Source organism: Myotis daubentonii, chromosome 3 (assembly GCF_963259705.1).
Source record: "Myotis daubentonii chromosome 3, mMyoDau2.1, whole genome shotgun sequence".
Classification (NCBI taxonomy): Eukaryota; Metazoa; Chordata; class Mammalia; order Chiroptera; family Vespertilionidae; genus Myotis; species Myotis daubentonii.
In genome coordinates this window covers 208,880,958-208,899,035 of record NC_081842.1, presented here as the reverse complement: position 1 = coordinate 208,899,035, position 18,078 = coordinate 208,880,958, and the positions used below count along the sequence as shown (strand labels likewise).

At 54.3% G+C, this 18,078-nt stretch overlaps 2 protein-coding genes across 2 annotated transcripts; one reads left to right on the top strand and one right to left on the bottom strand.

The window, feature by feature from the left end:
• Positions 1-126: 126 nt before the first annotated feature.
• On the top strand, positions 127-6,475 carry MRTO4 (MRT4 homolog, ribosome maturation factor). Its single transcript, XM_059691020.1, has 8 exons — positions 127-265; positions 2,131-2,189; positions 2,791-2,894; positions 3,823-3,904; positions 4,158-4,225; positions 4,424-4,575; positions 4,958-5,034; positions 5,143-6,475. Exons 1-8 carry the CDS (start codon positions 238-240, stop codon positions 5,290-5,292), a joined length of 720 nt encoding a protein of 239 aa, XP_059547003.1. The 5' UTR covers positions 127-237; the 3' UTR covers positions 5,293-6,475.
• Positions 6,337-18,056, bottom strand: AKR7A2 (aldo-keto reductase family 7 member A2). The gene is made up of 7 exons (XM_059691016.1): positions 17,601-18,056; positions 9,922-10,109; positions 9,636-9,740; positions 8,806-8,902; positions 8,516-8,615; positions 7,768-7,897; positions 6,337-6,738 (listed from the first exon to the last, which is right to left on the bottom strand). Exons 1-7 carry the CDS (start codon positions 17,926-17,928, stop codon positions 6,577-6,579), a joined length of 1,110 nt encoding a protein of 369 aa, XP_059546999.1. The 5' UTR covers positions 17,929-18,056; the 3' UTR covers positions 6,337-6,576.
• Positions 18,057-18,078: the final 22 nt, after the last annotated feature.

Genomic DNA, 18,078 nt, shown 5'->3' with positions numbered 1-18,078 from the left:
GGGGCCACACGCGAAGCCGTCGGTGGGGCGCCCAGGACTCGGAGTTCCCCGGACGCGCGGAGAGTAGCCCTGGAGACGTGGGGACGGGCGCAGGTGGCGGCCGGCGGAGAGGCTGACTGCAGCGCAGATTGGGTCAGGCACTTGCGAGGACAGCTACTGAGGGCCGTCCCAGAGGCCCCCGCGCCGCCGGGGTCCTAACAAGCCGCACCGTCTTCCGCTGCACGTGCCTGCGGAGAGATGCCCAAGTCCAAGCGCGACAAGAAAGGTGGGCAAAGGGTAGTGGGGACTCGGGGGAGCCCCGCTGGTTGGGTGCCGGCTGCGATGGGGGCTGGAGGACCTGTGGGGGCGCGGAGTGGGACACCCAGGCCTTCTCGGGGAGCTTCGCTGCTAGTGGCGCGGGAGCACTTGCGGACGGGGAGCCTCCCAGGGCGCTGGAGCCTGGCTGGGGCAGCGGAGCGGAGACCGTGTTGCCGGCTCGAGCGTCCTCCCGAGGCCTGCTGGGCCGGGAAACGGCTTCCGAGCGCCCAGCCGCGCCCGGTCTCTCCCTGGTCCACCTTTTCCACCGCAGCCCACCTCCCTTCGTTGTCCGCGCTGTCGCCACCCTGGCCGCCTCTCCTTTCCTTCAGCACGTACTTGCCCTCGCATCTGGTTCTGTACTGGCAGCTCCTATGGCCCGGCCTGCTTATGACCCAGTCTTCCTACGGCTGACGTTCTCACTTGTCAGTTCATATGGCACCTCCTAAGCGAGCATCCCGACCATGGGGGCCTCTCTCCCCCCGGCTGTTTGGCACATTCACTCAGCAGATATTTAGGGGCCTGGCACTCTGTAGGCATAGGATACAGCAAGGAAGGCCTAGAGCCCTCATTGAGCTTAACATTGTAGTCATGGGAAGTATGTCTCTCCCCATTATACCAAAAACCGAATAACTAATGTCAGATAGTGATGAGTCCCGCGGAGTAAAAGTGAGAGAAACAGGTGATGTAATTTTGTGTACGGTGACCAGAGAAGGTCTCTGATGAGGTGGCAAATGAGCAGAAACCTGAAGAAAGGAAGAGAACTACCCACGGAGTTACCTGGATAATGGCTTTCCAAGGAGAGGAAACAACAGTCAAACACTGACTGACAGGAGGGCCAGTGTGGCTGGAGCAGAGGGAGCAGAGGGGGTAGGAGGAGTGGGCAGAGTGAGCAGGGCTTTTTAGACCTTTGCAAGGAATTGCCTTTCAAATCCAGATGAAATGTGCCTGAACAGAGGAATGACGTTTAACTTTACTTTTTAAAAGATTGCCCTAGTGGCCTTGTTGAGAATGGACTGGGTAGTTGGAGGCAAGGATGGAAGCTGCAAGACCAGCAGTAATCCAAGACAGGATGAGGTTGGCTTGGTCCACAGCTGTAGCAGCGGAGGTGATAGAAAATGGATCGTTGCGCTGTTTGCCCTCCTGTGCTGCACTTGCCCTGACCGTGGGGTTGTCTTTCTGTGTGTATGCCTTGTGAAGAGGGACTAAGTCCCAGGCAGGATCAACAAGAGGCACCCTGGGCTTTGCATCTGACATCTTCTAAGTGTTTGTGGGTTCTGGGAGGGGAGCCATGATGAGATCTGGCAAATGCCAAACCCTTCCTGGCAAGGGACCATTTGGGGCCCAGCTGTTGCTACAGTAGGGGTGCTTGCTTCTCCCCAAAGTGGCATTGCTACATCCATGGGTCCAAACTGCAAAAGATGTAGCAGAGGAGGTTGGTGATGAGCTCCCAGACTTAATTCATTCCACAGCAGAGGCCAGCCATAGATGGTCTCTCTGCACCATGGCCAAGAGCTGAAAGGGACCTGCCTCAGCCAGCAAGCTGGGTCTGCCACTGAAAGCACTTCGTGAGCAGGAAGAAGACCTACCCCACACCGCATATGGAATTCTAGGTTAAACTAAGAGGAGCGAAGGAATATCTAATTTGTCTGCATAACAGGAAATATATCAGCGGATCTCCCAGGTCCGGAACAACAGAAAGCACTGAGGACCCTGGGAATAGCCTGGCTGCCTCTCCCCAGACTGGTTTGGTCCAGACGATACTGGAGTTGAGACAAAATGAGTCCAGGACACCCAGCTTGTCTCATCATGTCTCCTTTTTCTTTTTTGTATTAGTTTCCTTAACCAAAACTGCTAAGAAAGGCTTGGAACTGAAACAGAACCTGATAGAAGAGGTAAGACCTTGTTCTTTTTCTTTTTCCAGACCTTGTATTTGGTTTAGAAATGTGGGTCTAGGACGGTACATTGAGGAAACATTCTGTTTAAAAGGAGGAAAGGAAAGGCTGGTCCAGCCCTTTTGCTCCAGTGGCAGCACCAATAAAAATTCTCAGAGTAATATTTCCAGCTTTGACTGAGCTCTTACTCTGCCCTGCACGGGGCTGTGTTCCATCTGTATCATTCCACTTCATCCTTCATAGGAGTTGACGTCACTGTTTTGCGGTTGTGTAACTGAAGCTTACAGAGATCTGTTAGCCTGCCTGATGTCAAAAAACTGGGAGTTGTCAGGTGTGGGTAAATGCACCAACTCACTGTTTGCACTGCTCCAGGGCTGCAGGCAGGGTCAAAGGGGTGTCTACTTAGCTGCCGCCAGCAATGTGGACAGAGCAGGGTGGTGAGGGAAGTGGCCACAGGTAAGTCAGAAGCCTGGCTCCGAGGCCTCCGGTTCTGAACTTCCGGTCGTAAGGGACCTGGAGCACATTCTTCCCCATCGGAGGGTGGAGTGTTGCCCAACCCGTGGTGCCCCTTGAACGTCAGAGCCCATGCATTATTCCACAGCTTCGGAAATGTGTGGACACGTACAGGTACCTGTTCATCTTCTCCGTGGCCAACATGAGGAACAGCAAGTTGAAGGACATCCGGAACGCCTGGAAGCACAGCCGGTGAGCAGCAGCGGCCCGTCTGAGTGTGGGAGGGCCACGCTGCTCAAAGCCCAGAGGCAGTTACTGACTCTTGGTTACCGAGTGACGCAGATGGCATCTGAAGGACAAAGTGCCATGCCGCCATTGGAGGGCACTTTTTAACGCATTGTATGCGGGAAACGTATTTATACGTTTTACGTATTTGTACTTTCTACCAGTGTAGTAGAGCGCGGGACACGTATTAATACGTTTTTTATAGACTAGCGGTAGAATGCGGGTAACGTATAAATACGTAAACTAAAGTTATCGTAATTTTACTGAACATTGCCATTTGCGCAAAAAATTAGCAAAAATGGCCCACACCACCTGTTAGCACGTGATAAAAACTACCCGCAAACAATGTTAACTGTGATAGCTGGTTTTGCACTGAACTTCTTGGGGGGCTGGACTTGGTCATTGCTCAGGGAATGTTTGAGCATTGACGCCTCCAGGAAAAGGGGCTCCCTTACCCCTGGGGTCTAGTCTTTTTAGGAACACCCTGTCAGTTTTAGGTCAGGATGTGCTCTGGGATGCCACAGGACCCAACAGCAGGCCGGACAAGCCATGTGGCGGGTACGTCCTTGGGCTGGAATGACGACAGTGCGATTGATGATTCTGGTCTGTTGCTGCACCAGCACTGGTTCAGACCGTTAACGGGCCTCTTCCATACATTCAGACGGGGAGGGCAGATATCCACATAAACAATATTCAGAGTAGGCTGGTAGGCATATTGTGAATGTCGGGCCGATAGGCAGGAAACAGTGGACTGGAGGCAGTGGCAGGGCTCCATGGAAGAAGTGGGAGTCTGACCATACCTCCAGCTACAAAGCAGGGGTAGAGCTGGTTTGCACTTAACTGAGGGGAGGGTTGGGCAGGCCACTTCCTTCACGGACCCCTCCTCTCTCTGTAGGATGTTCTTTGGCAAAAACAAAGTGATGATGGTGGCCTTAGGTCGAAGCCCAGCTGATGAGTACAAAGACAACCTACATCAGGTGAGTCTCAGGCCCTCACCCGGAGGGGCCAAAGCTGCCTTCTCTCCTGCTGCTCTCACGTGAAATGCATCCCAGCCGGCCGGCTCGAGAAAGCAGGGTCTGGCTTTAAGCTCCGGCTTTCTTTAACCTCAATCCAGCTGTGACCATCAAAAATGCCTCCAGATATTGCCAAATGTGGGGAGCAGGGATGAAAATTGTCCCGTCTAAAACCACTGCTCTAATGTGACCCGACCTGCCCCCTTTTGTTCTTTAGGTCAGCAAGAAGTTGAGGGGTGAAGTTGGTCTCCTTTTCACCAATCGCACCAAGGAGGAAGTGAATGAGTGAGTGTTTTTGAGGCGTGGTGGGGACGAGAAAGGTTGGTGGGGACTCTGGGGAAGGAATAATCCAGGGACTTTGTGCAGGGGAGACAGCAGCTGGTTCCTGGAAGCCATTACCAAGTCTTTATTCCTAGCACTGACTTCAGGTGGGCGGGTGGGCCAGTCAGGAACCTCCCCTCCAACCCTTTTCACTCCCCTAAGGTGGTTCACGAAATTTGCGGAAATGGACTATGCCCGAGCTGGAAACAAAGCGACGTTCACCGTGAACCTGGACCCGGGGCCCCTGGAGCAGTTCCCGCACTCCATGGAGCCACAGCTGAGGCAGCTCGGCCTGCCCACCGCCCTCAAGAAGGGTACGGGGAGGCCCCTGGAGCTGAAGGATCACAGCTGAGTGGCCAAGAGCACGGGCTCCCAAACCTGACAGGCCCCCGCTCCTCCCCTTCCTGGCTGAGCAGGTTATTTCTACCAGCTTCCATTTTCTCGTGAGAAAGTGGGGCTGAGTGTCTGCCTCAGGGTTGAGGTGGATGTGGACAGGAACTTACGGCCAGTACACAGCACTCAGGAGACAATGGGGGAGGCAGTCACTTCTCCCTAAAGGCTGCTGAACACCAATCAATCCATGCCCCTGTGTGTGCTGCATTGGTGGGGGGGACAGGTGGCCATGCAGATTCCTCCCAACTCTGGGCAGCGGACAGAAAGCTCTGCCAGAAGTAACTGCTTGCCCCCCCTCTGCAGGTGTGGTGACCCTGCTGTCCGACTATGAGGTGTGCAAGGAGGGCGACGTGCTGACCCCAGAGCAGGCCCGTGTCCTGGTGAGTCCGGCCTGGCCTGTCCGGCAGCCTGGAGACCATGGCGGGAGGGACCAGAGAGATTCCCGATCACACCCGCTCCTCCTGACTCGGTTCCTTTGTCTCCTGCAGAAGCTTTTCGGGTATGAGATGGCTGAATTCAAGGTGACCATCAAATACATGTGGGATGCACAGTCCGGAAGGTTCCAACAGATGGGAGATGACTTGCCAGAGAGCGCGTCCGAGTCGGCAGAAGAATCAGAGGAAGATGACGACTGCTGACGGGCACGTGGGACTGGGGGCCTCCCGGCCGCGCCAGGTGTCACCTTGACCACACTGGACTGGCGCCACTCCTCTTGGGGGAGCAGCTGTTTGTTTTGCTGTGATGAAGACGAGAGGGCGATAGGGACAGACTGTTTCCCTACAAAGAGTAACCGTCTGCAGGGTGTCTCCCTGTAGATGGCAAAGGAACTTTTCTCAGAAAAACAGGCCTTGGGTTTGGACTTTTGTTCGGATTCCTAGGGTTCCTTTCGTTCACCACCTGAGTCAGCTTCCAGCACTAGTTCCTGCGAGACTTCTGGGCACAGGAGAGCAGCCTCGGGGCTTCTCTTCCCTGGCCCTCAGTGCCCTTGCCTGAAATGGGTTCGCTGAGAAAATGGGGCACCTTGGCCCTGACTGGCATGGCTCGGTCAGTTGAGCATCGGCCCATGCACCGAGAGGTTGCTGGTTCCATTCCCAGTCAGGGCACATGCCCAGGTCGTCGGCTCAGTCCCCAGTAGGGGGCAGGCAAGAGGCAGCTGATCTGTTTCTCATTGATGTTTCTCTCCATGCCCCTTCCTCTAAAATCAATAAAAACGTTTTATAAAAAGAAAAGCAGGCAGGCACCTTGGCCGCTCTTCCTACCCCTACACACACTCCCAAACCAGAGCTGACGAGCTTCTGGAGGACCCGATGACAGGCTTTAGCTAGGACCAGAGTAAAGCCCCTGGGGAAATCGAGAGTTAATGTCCCACAGCTCCCTGGGAGGCCTTCTTGGTGGTGACTCTGACGATAGGGTTTTGCCCAAATTGTTCTATTTGTAAATGACGCCGTGAGGCCATTTCTGAATGAGAGAAAACCTACCTCAGGTTCAGTGGCCATTTATGGTGTGTGGAAGGGCCACCTCCAGTCCCTCCTGAGAGAGGTCAGGCTAAGTCAGCGCAGGAGGCTGGGGAGCCCTTCCCACTGCCTCCGCCTTCAATGGAGAGTCCCTACTCCTGCGCCCTTCTCCCCAGCCCTTGGGAAGACAGGAAGGGCCGCTGGCAGCGGAAGAAACAAGCTCACGGGTTTGTTCCGGGCCTGGGCTACCCGTCAAGTGCCTGCTTTATTCCGATAGGAAACGCTGGAGCAACTCACGGCCCCAGCCTTTACACTTTGTGAAGGCAACTGGGAGGAATCCAAGAAAATAGACATTTGTGAACAGATGCTGAGAAAAGAACAGGCTAAATAGGCAGCTTAAGGCCAGGGTGAGAGAACGAAAGGTGACAGGCGTCGTGGACCCTCCGCCACCTCCAGCCAGGATGAGGCCTAACGGAAGTAGTTGGGACATTCATGGGCAACCAGGTGCCAGGCTTGATCAAAGGCCTGCACAACAGCTGGCTCCAGGGGCCCTTGCTCGGTGGCTGCCAGGTTCTGTTCCAGCTGCTCCAGGCTGGACATGCCCAGGATGACCGCATCCCTGTGCGTACCCTGGAAGGGGAGATGGACAGACATCAACACACCGGTACACCGTGCTGCAGTCATGCACACCGCCAGCCCTGCCCCTGCTGGATTTGGGTCTGATGTCTGTTTATACCTTCTGTTACTCCAGAAAAAACTTACCTTGCCTTCAAACAGCTCAGAAGCCCTGCCTCCAGCCTCAGCAGACACACCTAAGTCCAGAGCCTCTGCACTCAGCAGCTGGGTAAATCTGGGTTACTTACTTGACCTCTCTGGACTTCAGGCTTCCTGAACTTCGCAGAATGATTGTGGGAATTAAAAGTTTGTGAAGTACTTTGCTTCAGGCCTGGCACTTAACAGGTGCTCAGTAAAGGGAGCCAGGCAATGCCCCAGCCGGGGGAGGGGAAACAGCAGGGAGAGGACAACCCCACCAGGGACAGAGCTGGACGCTGCAGAGCCGGCAGCCAAGGATGGAATAAATGCTAATGGTTAAGAAAGGTAGGTCTCAGATGTTCATGTCCAGTCATGTGTACCGTGGGACCCTGGTCAAGTGAAATAGCCTCTGAGCCAGTTTCCTCAATAAAATTGGGATTATGTTGCCCTGCTGCCCTGCCTGAGTGGCTCGAATAGATTGGAGCATCATCCAGTACACGAAAGGGCTGCAGGTTCGATTCCTGGCCAGGGCACATACCTAGGTTGCAGGTTTGATCCCCAGTTGCAGAACATACCAGAGGCAACCAATCAATGTTTCTCAAATCAATGTTTTTCTCTCTCTCCACCCCACCCATCTCCCTTCCTCTCTTAAAAGAAAAAAAAAAAAAATCAGTCTTCGAGTGAGGATTAAAAAATAAAAATAAAATTCGTGACAGGGCACTAAAGGAACTTAAGAGCAAGATTACCACCCAAAAGAACTGGGCCATGGAGAAACTTGAGAGGAAGCAAAGGAGTAATAAGTCACCAAATAACTGTGTCGCCCTCTCCCTTCTTCCATCCCTCCACCCTCCCCCACCCCTCCAACAACGGGAAAACAAGCAGAGCCTCCTGGGATGGCTGGGTTACCTGGAGCTGTGAGTGGTGGTACATCCATTGCAAGGCAGCTGAAGTCATGCTGGGGGCACTGCTGCCATATGCAGCCTGCAGGGCCTTCTCCACCAGGGCAATGGCCTTGAAGTGGTGCTCCTTCCAGAAGCTGGGCAGGTGAGGGGGGTGGCACAGAGGTCAGTAGCATGGGGTCAGTCACACTGGGGCCACAGGCAAAGAGCCAACCAGGGCAGCTGTGCTCACCCCAACCCCACAGCATGGGGTCTGGGAGGGGGGAGGGGGGGGCAGTGTCCTTTTTAGCAGTGCGTCTCCTGCCTTATTAGACAGCAGAACCACTCAGGATGTGGCTCCCTCACCAGAGACCTTCACAGCGTCTTTATTCCTAAGAACACAAAGCCTGCCCACACTTGCCCAGGGGAGCAAAGGTGGCCAGCCGGTGCAAAGGGCAGGCCCCAGGCCTCCTGAGCCTCAACCCAGGGCTCTTTCCTTCCCTCTTGGCAGGTGCTGAGCATTTCCCAGGAACAGCTGTGGCTTGGAAGACCACCTGGTATTAAGGCCAGGGGTCCTCATTTCCTCACAGAGGTCCCAAGAAAACAAGAAGAAGCCCCACAGAGGGTTTGGTAATTCCTGCAGGAATCCAGACACATAGGTCCGGGCTGCAAGGGAAGGCCTGGAGCCCACAGGAAAGCAGCCTAGAACTTCTCCACTCACATATCAGGACAACAGCCCCACCCCCAAACCCCTGACACAGACTTCTCCAGCTCACCGATCCCTGTAGATCTCAGACCAGCTATTTCCAAAGAAGCGGCCCACAGGCTGTTTCCCGTCCTTGTCCTCATACTTGTACTTGCCGGTCAGCAGGCCCCCTGTGGGAAGACTCAGTCAGATCCCCTGACCTGCCTTGTTCCCAGAGGCTCTTCTGGACTGGACTGGGGTAGGGACACCAGGAAGGATGGAAGACACAGCCCAGCCTCTTGTCAAACACCTCCCTGCCCCCCCAGCACCAGGAATGCCCACCCACCCCAGGAGGAGCCTTGTCCCCACAACAGCCCGTACCTGCCAAAGGGTTGTAGGCGTAGAACCTCAGTCCAAAGTGCCTGAGACAGGGGAAGAGCTCCGTTTCCACCTGCCGGGTGGTGGCGTTGTACATGCCCTGCAGGGAGAAGGGCCAGCTGGAGAGGGTGCACATGTCAAGGGAAGGGACCCCAGCAACCGTCTTTTAGAACCTTCAGTCTTTTAAAACCTTCAGTCAAAACCTGCCCGGGACTTCAGCAATGATTTCCCAGATCATGAGTGGCGGTAGGGGATGGGGAGACAGTGTTGGGCCCCAGGAATGGAAACTAGACTAGAGCTATCATTCCACAAATATCTGTGGGCGCCAACTGTGGGAGGGACACTGGGCTTCCAAACACGAGTAAGTCCAGCAAATCTCTGTCCCCAAGAGATGTTAGAGGCGAGTTAAAGACCCAGAGAGGAGACAGATGATCACAACAAAGGCGGATTCTATGATTATGGCAGGTGCTCACTGAACATATGATGATTAGGTCTGGAGATTAGAGGCCCCTCGGGGGCATCAGGAAAGAGCACTTCTACCAAGGCGAAGGGGGAGGAGTGTTCCGGGCTGACGTGCAGAGCAAGGAAGCAGGAAGGATGGGACCAAGGTATTCACGTAGGCAGAAAGGGGAGCCAGGGCCAGAGCGAGCAGGTACCGGCTGGCCAGGCTGAGGAGCTTGCACATCACCCGGAGGGCACCTGGGGCTCATATGCAGGCTGTGAGCAGGGGAATGGATGCTATGGAGAGGGCATGGGGTCAGTCAGAGGGGCCAAGAGAAGTCGGGATCAGCAGGAGCTCTGGAGACCGAGGCCTCTGCAGACCTGCCCCGCACCTGGTACACAGTGGGAAGGATCCAGCCGTTGCTCTTGCAGAGGGTACAGATCTCAGCCACCTCCCAGGCTGCATAGTTGGAGAGGCCAAGCTCCACAAACTTGCCCTGCAGGGGAGAGGTGGTGGTCAGAACCCAACACATTCCAGGAGACCAGGAAGAGAAGACCACAGTGAAGACCCTAGGAGTGACCCTTTAGGACAGCCCTGGAGCCTCCACTCTCCTGGGTAATGACAGGCCAAAGAGGGAGCAGCAGACCTCCTCCCGGAGCTCGGGGTGCCACCCTCACCTCCTGGTGAAGCTGGTGGCAGGCACGTAGCGTTTCTTCCACGGGAGTGCCATGGTCAGGCGCATGCAGGTAGAAGAGGTCCACCTGGGAGCATTGCAATCGCTTCAGTGATGTCTCCAGCTGGGACCGGAGACTGTCAGGCTTCAGGGACTTGCCATCCCAGGGATTGGCCTTAGTGGCAATTTTCACTTTGGGGGAGAATGTAATAGTTGAGAGACTTATTATAACCACTTACTAGCCATGTGACCCTGGCTAAATTATTTAAGTTCCCTGAGCCTCGATTCTATAATCTGTAAAATAGTCATGATAATGGCACTGTCTTCATTGGGAGATCATGAGGATGAACTACATGATCTTACATGTAAGTTCTCAATGTTCACTGCTGCTACAATAACTACTAGAGGCCCAGTGCATGAATTCGTGCACGAGTGGGGTCCCTTGGCCTGGTGGGCGATCAGGGCCAATTGGGGCCATCTAGCCAGTCCTGATTGGGGCCGGGAGGGACCATGGGAGGTTGGCCCGCTGCAGGGGTTGGCTGTGGGAGTGCACTGACCACCAGGGGGCAGCTCCTGCATTGAGCTTCTGCCCCCTGGTGGTCAGTGCGGTCCTTCAGTCACTGAGGCTTTTGTATATATAGATTATTAGTCATCAAACTGCTGGCTGTGCCAAGCCTGGCACTGGAGGCTGAGTGCACAGAGATGAACTAAACACACTCGATCTCTACCCTCAAGGAGCTCAGAGTCTAGAACAGTGGTTCTCAAGCTTCCTAATGCCGCGACCCTTTAATACAGTTCCTCATGTTGTGATGACCCCCAATTTCATTGTTACAAATTGAACATAATTAAAGTATAGTGATTAATCACAAAAACAATATGTAATTATATATGTGTTTTCCAATGGTCTTAGGCGACCCCTGTGAAAGGGTCATGTGACCCCCCAAAGGGGTCGCGACCCACAGGTTGAGAACCGCTGGTCTAGAAGGTGAGATTATAATACGGTAAATACACAGAAAAGCACCAGTGCCCAAGGAGCCCAGAGAAGGGGTATGTGGTCAGCCTGGGACTGCCAGGGAAGGCTTCCTCGGGGGCTAACCCCCAAGCTGAGTCTCCCAGGATGAGTCACAGTCAACAAGGGCTGGGAAGCACATTCCAGAGGGTGGGAACACAGGCAAAATCAAACACAAGGCAATACAGTATGTGAAGGGCCATACTTGGCAATTCTGAGTTACAAGAGCATAAACCCCAGGCATGGAGCAATGGGACAAGAGAGAAGAGAAAGGGCATGGGCCTAATCCCAAAGGGTTTTCTCAGATACCATCATCGAAAGTCGGCGTGTGTTCTGCACTCTGGCTGCAGTAAAGAGAAAAAACTCCAGGGGGCGGGCCTGGAAATATGAAGACAGGTAAAGAGGCTGCTGGGAGAATTCAGGGAAGAGATGCATCTGCCTGAACATGAGCACTGGCAGAGATCAATTTGAGAGACAGGCAGAAGGCAAAATGAGCAGAGGGCAATTATAGTTTCCCTTCCCCTTCCAGACTCATGGACGCGGGCACACCCCACACCCACTGCAGAGACACAGTCCCCGTGAGAACGAGATAGTGCTCTGCCACGCAAGCAGCGTGGAGATGCTATGAAGAATGCTGGCTGTCTGGACTGGTGGGTGGATGCAGTCTGCACTTTTCATACTTGCCAAAGGCAACTCAGCAGTTCAGAGGGAAGTCATCAGACCACTGCACATGAGGCAACAAGTCCCAATTCTCTATTCCCCTGCACGTGTAGTGTGACCTTTGCCTCAGATCCAACCTGAGGACTTTCGTCCAGTGAGCCTGGCCTCAAAGAAGGAGCAGAGAAGGATTGGAAGAGAAACACCAATTCAGAAACAAAACCTTCATTATCAGTGAGAGGCAGCCAGGTGAACTAGAAAGTGTGGGCCTGCGACACATGTTCTCATTCGGTTCCTCCCGACCAGTGGTTCTCAACCTTCTGGCCCTTTAAATACAGTTCCTCATGTTGTGAAACCAACCATAACATTATTTTCGTTGCTACTTCATAACTGTCATGTTGCTACTGTTATGAATCGTCATGTAAATCTCTGATATGCAGGATGGTCCTAGGCGACCCCTGTGTAAGGGTCGTTCGACCGCCAAAAGGGTCGCAACCCACAGGTTGAGAACCACTGCTCCAGACCCACCAAGCCATGAATCTAAGGACCCAGAGGGGAAGCCCCACAAGGGCTGGGAAAGAAGAGCCTGCAGGGGGGTGGGGGTGGGGGTGAGAAGGCAAAGTGTGGCAGTGTTAGGGGCAAAAATAGAATATTGGGGACTAGCTATAGTTATGTGGACAAAGGGGCCACATGCTAACCCGACAAGCTCCGGGAAGGCCTAAAGTAACCACAAGGATGGTCTGAAATTAAACTGGAACTAAAAGCAGTTATGGTGGGTGGTTCCTTCCTAGGCTGGTATCTTCCCTGACAAGGTCAATCTTTACCTTAACTGAGCCTATCGTCTTTTTGCATCTAGGATAACATATCCTTGAAATGTCTGGGTAACTTGTAACTTCCCTTTTTCCCAGACCCCTCAGGGCACAACCAAATGCCCTGAGCGCCAAGACAGATGCCACAAATTCCTTCATCGTTATTATCATATTCATTGTTGCCTGTAAACTATCCTGTACCCACCTAAGTAAAAGAAGTACTGTCTTATCATTTTACTTTTTATCCAATCCCAGAGTTGTCCCCCCCACTCCCACACCCCACCCTCCGCCCCCTTTGCTTTCTCCCACCTCTCTAATCTATCACCAATGGAGTTCATGGAACCCACTTCTTCTGAATGTAATGTATAAAACAAGGGGGAAAAACACCATTCTCCAGAGCATTATCCCAACCTGCTGAGATTCTGCTTCCCAGCAATTGTCGACAGTTTGGCTCAAACTCACAAAAATTCTTTACAGGTTTGAATGTGTTTACGTTGTTATAAGAAATACTAGAGACAAAACTTGGCTGGAGAACCTAGCGAGAGAACATGGCAAGAGAACCTGGCAAGAACTTGGCTGGAGATCCTGGCTAGAGAACCTGGCTGGAGAACCTAGAGAGAGAACCTGGCTGTAGAACCTGGCTAGCGAGAACCCAACCATGCTGATCAACTGAACCCTGCATCCGTGTCATTCTTTCTTCGCCGACTCCGTCCACACCTTCGGGAACCCCTGGACCTGCTGGGGCTGGACCCCAACATAACACTAGCCTATCTAATAATAGAGAAACATGGTAATTAACCAAACTTCGCTATCCTTCCCATTGGCTAATCAGCGAGATATGCAAATTAACTGCCAACCAAGATGGCGGCCAACAGCCATGCAGCTGAAGTGAATAGGAGGCTTGCTTGCTCCAGTGATGGAGGAAGCCAAGGTTCCTTGCCTGCCGCTGCCGGCCTCTGAGCTTGCACACTGAAACAATGTTGCAATTATAGAACCTAAACATACCCCAGAAACCTGCTTTCAGCCGTCAGAGCTGGAGCGAGCAGGACCGCAACAGTGTTACAATTATAGAACCCAAACAAACCCAGATCCCTGCTTTCAGCAGCCGAGGTCTCAGAGCTGGAGCCAAGCCTCAGAGCTAAAGCCAACTCTCAGTTCCAGTGACAGCCATAGAAGGTAAATAAATCCCAGAATTAAAAAAAAAAAAAAAAAGGAGAGGTTGGGAGCTTCAGTCACCTGCCAGCCTGAAAACGGCCCTCAGCCCCTCACCCAGACTGGCCAGGCACCCCAGTGGGGACCCCCACCTTGAAGGGGGTGCGAGCAGCCTGAAAACAGCCATCATCCCCTCATCCAGGCTGGCAAGGCACCCAAGCAGGACCCCTACCCTGATTCGGGACACCCTTCAGGGCAAACCAGCCGGCCCTGACCCGTGCACCAGGCCTCTATCCTATATAGTAAAAGGGTAATATGCAAACTGACCCTAACAGCAGAAAGACTGGGAATGACTGGTCACTATGACACACACTGCCCACCAGGGGGCAGATTCTCAATGCAGGAGCTGCCCTCTGGTGGTCACATCACTCTCACATGGGAGGAGCTCTGTTCAGCCACAATCCAGGCTGATGGCTGCCAGTACAGCGGTGGTGGTGGGAGCCTCTCCCGCCTCCTCAGCAGTGCTAAGGATGTCCGACTGCAGTTTAGGCCTGCTCCCCTCTGGCAAGTGGACATCCCCCAAGGTCTGCCAGAGGCATGTCTGATTGCCATCTTAGGCCCAATCCCCTGGGGAGCGGGCCTAAGCCTAAGACGCCCGCCCCCCCCCCCCCCCGAGTGCACAAATTTTTGTGCACCAGGCCTCTAGTATAATAATAATTATTATTATTTTTTAAATGAAAATTAAGTTTCTCTAAGAAAAAAAAAAATAGAAATACTAGAGGCCCGGTGCACAAAAATTTGTGCACTCGGGGGGGGGGGTGTCCCTCAGCCCGGCCTGTGCCCTCTCGCAGTCTGGGACCCCTCAGGGGATGACCACCTGCTGGCTTGGCCTGCTCCCCAGGGGATTGGGCCTAAGATGGCAATCAGACATCCCTCTGGCAGCCCTGCAGCCCTTGGGGGATGTCCACTTGCCAGCGGGGAGCAGACCTAAGCTGCAGTCGGACATCCTTAGCGCTGCTGAGGCGGAAGAGGCTCCCACCACCACCGCTGTACTGGCAGCCATCAGCCTGGCTTGTGGCTGAACAGAGCTCCTCCATCTGAGAGCACCCTGACCACCAGAGGGCAGCTCCTGCATTGAGAATCTGCCCCCTGGTGGGCAGTGTGTGTCATAGTGACCAGTCATTCCCAGTCTTTCTGCTGTTAGGGTCAGTTTGCATATTACCCTTTTACTATATAGGATACAGGCCTGGTGCACGGGTGGGGGCCGGCTGGTTTGCCCTGAAGGGTGGGTGTCCTGGATTAGGGTGGGGTTCCTGCTTGGGTGCCTGGCTAGCCTGGGTGAGGGGCTGATGGCTGTTTGCAGCTGGTCACACCCCCTTTAAGGTGGGGGTCCCCACTGGGGTGCCTGGCCAGCCTGGATGGGGGGATGATGGCTCTTTTCAGGCTGCCTGCACCCCCTTTAGGGTGGGGGTCCCCACTGGGGTGCCTGGCCAGTCTGGATGAAGGGCTGAGGGCTATTTTCAGGCTAGCCAAGCTGGCCTGAAGCTCCCAGCCTCTCCTTTTTTTCTTTCTTTTTCTTTTTTATTCTGGGATTTATTTACCTTCTATAATTGAAACTTTGTTGCTGCTCCAGCTCAGAGGCCACGGCCTGCTGAAAGCAGGTATCTGGGGTTTGTTTAGCTTCTATAATTGCAACTTTGTTGCTTATAGTGGAGCTCAGAGCCGGGCCGTGGCAGGCGGGGAAGCTTGGCTTCCTCCATCACTGGAACAAGCAAGCCTCCTGCTCGCTTCAGCTTCGTGGCTGCCGGCCGCCATCTTGGTTGGGTTAATTTGCATATCCTGCTGATTAGCCAATGGGAAGCGCAGCAGAGGTATGGTCAATTACCATGTTTGTCTATTATTAGATTAGATTAGTCATGCTCTGTTAACCGGATTAAGGAAAGCACATTCTAACCTGGCTGGGGGTTGTATACCCCTGGGACCCAGGAGTCACAGTCACCCTTGTACCTGGGAGTCAACTTTGGAATCCAGGCCATTCTAATTAAGAACTGCCTATTATCATAGAAAGATGAACAACCTTGTTGCCTAAACAAGAGAGTCCCACCCCAGCCCTCATTACCTACTTCCCCATATAATCTTTGTCCTACCCAATATAAGCAGCTGGCTTATAAGGCATTGCAGAGCAGATTTTTATGGACGACCTACTGCTCACCCATACTGTGTGCAGTATTGGAATAAATGCTCATATGATTCAACCCTGTCTCTGCTGAATTGGCTCAAGTAGTGACAGGCAGCCCGGACCCCTTAGTTGTCCGGTTACAGCAATATTAGCTAGCGTTTACCGGGCCCCACTATATGCCAGGCATCCTACTAGTCACTTTTAATGGCATCGGGCTAATGAGGGTCAGTCTGTCCCTCCACACACACACACTTCCCCCTTTCAAGCTACACCTGCCTGCTGGCCATCCTTCTGCTATAGGCACCTCTTACTGACATGAGAGAGGTGTTCCCGGTACATGACAGCCCCCTGAGCTAGTGGGAGAGGACTGTCCCCAACCTTGATTCTTGTCTTTTCATAGAGATGAATTTATATGAAAAACCCTGACTGTGTTGTGAAAAGCCAATTTATTAAAGTAATTAAGGCAGTATCCTTATTGAAAAAAGCAAAAGGAAAGTAAGCAAACCTATACATTTGGCTTATGAAGCACAGACAGGCTCTCAGTTAATCTGAAGAGCAAGTTGGGTGGGGGTCTGAGGCATTATACACTTTCCTGTCTATAGGCTTCAAAATTCCTCTGCTGACTGTTTTGATAGAGATTAATTCTCAAGGTCCCTTTTTTTACTTTGCTGTGGCCTTCCCAGAATTCATGAAAAGCACCTGGCAACGTAATCTTGCCAAGCCTTGAGATTGCTGGCTTCTCTGCTTAGGGAGTAAAACTGCCCTTTTTCCCTTCCCCCTTACCCCCCCCCCCCTTTCTGCATTCTCTCATTAGGGAGGTTTTTTAAATCATTTGCTCTATGTCCTTGGCTGGGAAAGATAATGGTTTGTTAGTTACAAGCTGGCTGCAAACTGCCCACAGTTTGGCCTCGTTTTAACTTTCCTGTCTGTTTCCCTACCCCTCTGGCCTGGAATCCTGTAACACCTCCTCACACCGGGCACTTTGCATTTCCAATCCTAGTCTTTGCACAGCTGTGCCCTCAGCTCTAATGCCCCTTTCTGCCACTCTCTGCCCAGCAAACCACTACTGACCCCTTAAGGACCAGCCCCAGTGTCCTCTTCGCTTTCCCCAGTGCCGCTCCGTTCTGGTGGTCCCCTCCCCTCCTTTCCCCACGGTGCTGCCCCTTCTGGGTTCCCTAGTAATCACTCGCTTCAATCTTCACCACTACACTGAGCTCCCTGGAGGTGTTAGAGTCACTTTCCCTCCTATTACCCGTAACAAAGCCTGGCCTGGGCTATCTTACCACCCCCCACCCCCACCCCCACCCCCGCCCCCACCCCCGCCCCACACCTCCATCTCTGCTCCCCCAGCCCAGCCTGCAACTGCATCGCTACAGCTCTCCCTGAAAGCGCCAAGGGGACTGCCAACCGAACTGAGCAAAGTCTAGGATGAGAAAAGGGTGCTGGGGAGCGCCAGGGCGCTGAGGGCAATGGGGAGAGGAGCATGGCAAAGCGCCTGGGGCCTGGTTATGGGCACCTGGCATGACTGCAGGCGTGGACGGCACAGCTCTGGAGGCCAGTGCCTCGGAGAGGTACCCCAAGAAAGCACAAAGGTAGAAAGCTAAGGGCTAGACCAGATTTGGGGGTTCCCGAGTTGCAACCCCTAAAGGAGAAGGGAAGGGGAAGGTGATCAGGACAAAGCACTGCCCAGCTGCCAGGGCTGTACGTGCACCGGGCCCGAGGAGCTGGGATTCAATTCACAGACTTGCAAGGCGGCCAGGGGAGGGGACGAAGCTGTCGGTCCCGACCGCGGTCGGTGCACAGTGGCCCGGGTCGGGTCAGCGTCCTGCACGGGGCAGGGGGCAGTCATGGGGGCCGGGCGCAGGCACTAGCGTTACCTTTGCAGTCGCCGCCGCCCAGCCCGAGCCCCAGGCCGCCCAGGATGCTCTCGGACTGGCCATCGCTGTACATGAAGGCCGTGTCCAGCTCCGTGTGGCCGCGTTCCAGGAAGGCGCGCACAGCCGCGGCGCTGGCGGGCGCGTCCATGCGGCGCCCCATCTCCATGGTGCCCAGCACGGTGGCCGGCCGGGCCGGGGCGCCCGAGGCGGGCCGCGGCGGCCGGGACATAGCGGCGGCGCTGCTGACGCTGCGGGGCTGCGGGGATCCGCGGCTCCGAGCGCAGCGAACCGCGGCGCGAGCCACAGCGCGAGACACCGCCCGCAACATGGGGTGCGCGCCTGCGCGCTGGGGCGCCTGGGACCCCGCCCGCCGCAGCGGGGAGGAGCCCGAGGAGGAGGCGGCGCGGGCGCCGGGACCAGGGACCTGGGACCCGGAGCGTCGCGTCCCTCCGCGCACGCTGTGTCCGCCGGCGTCGCC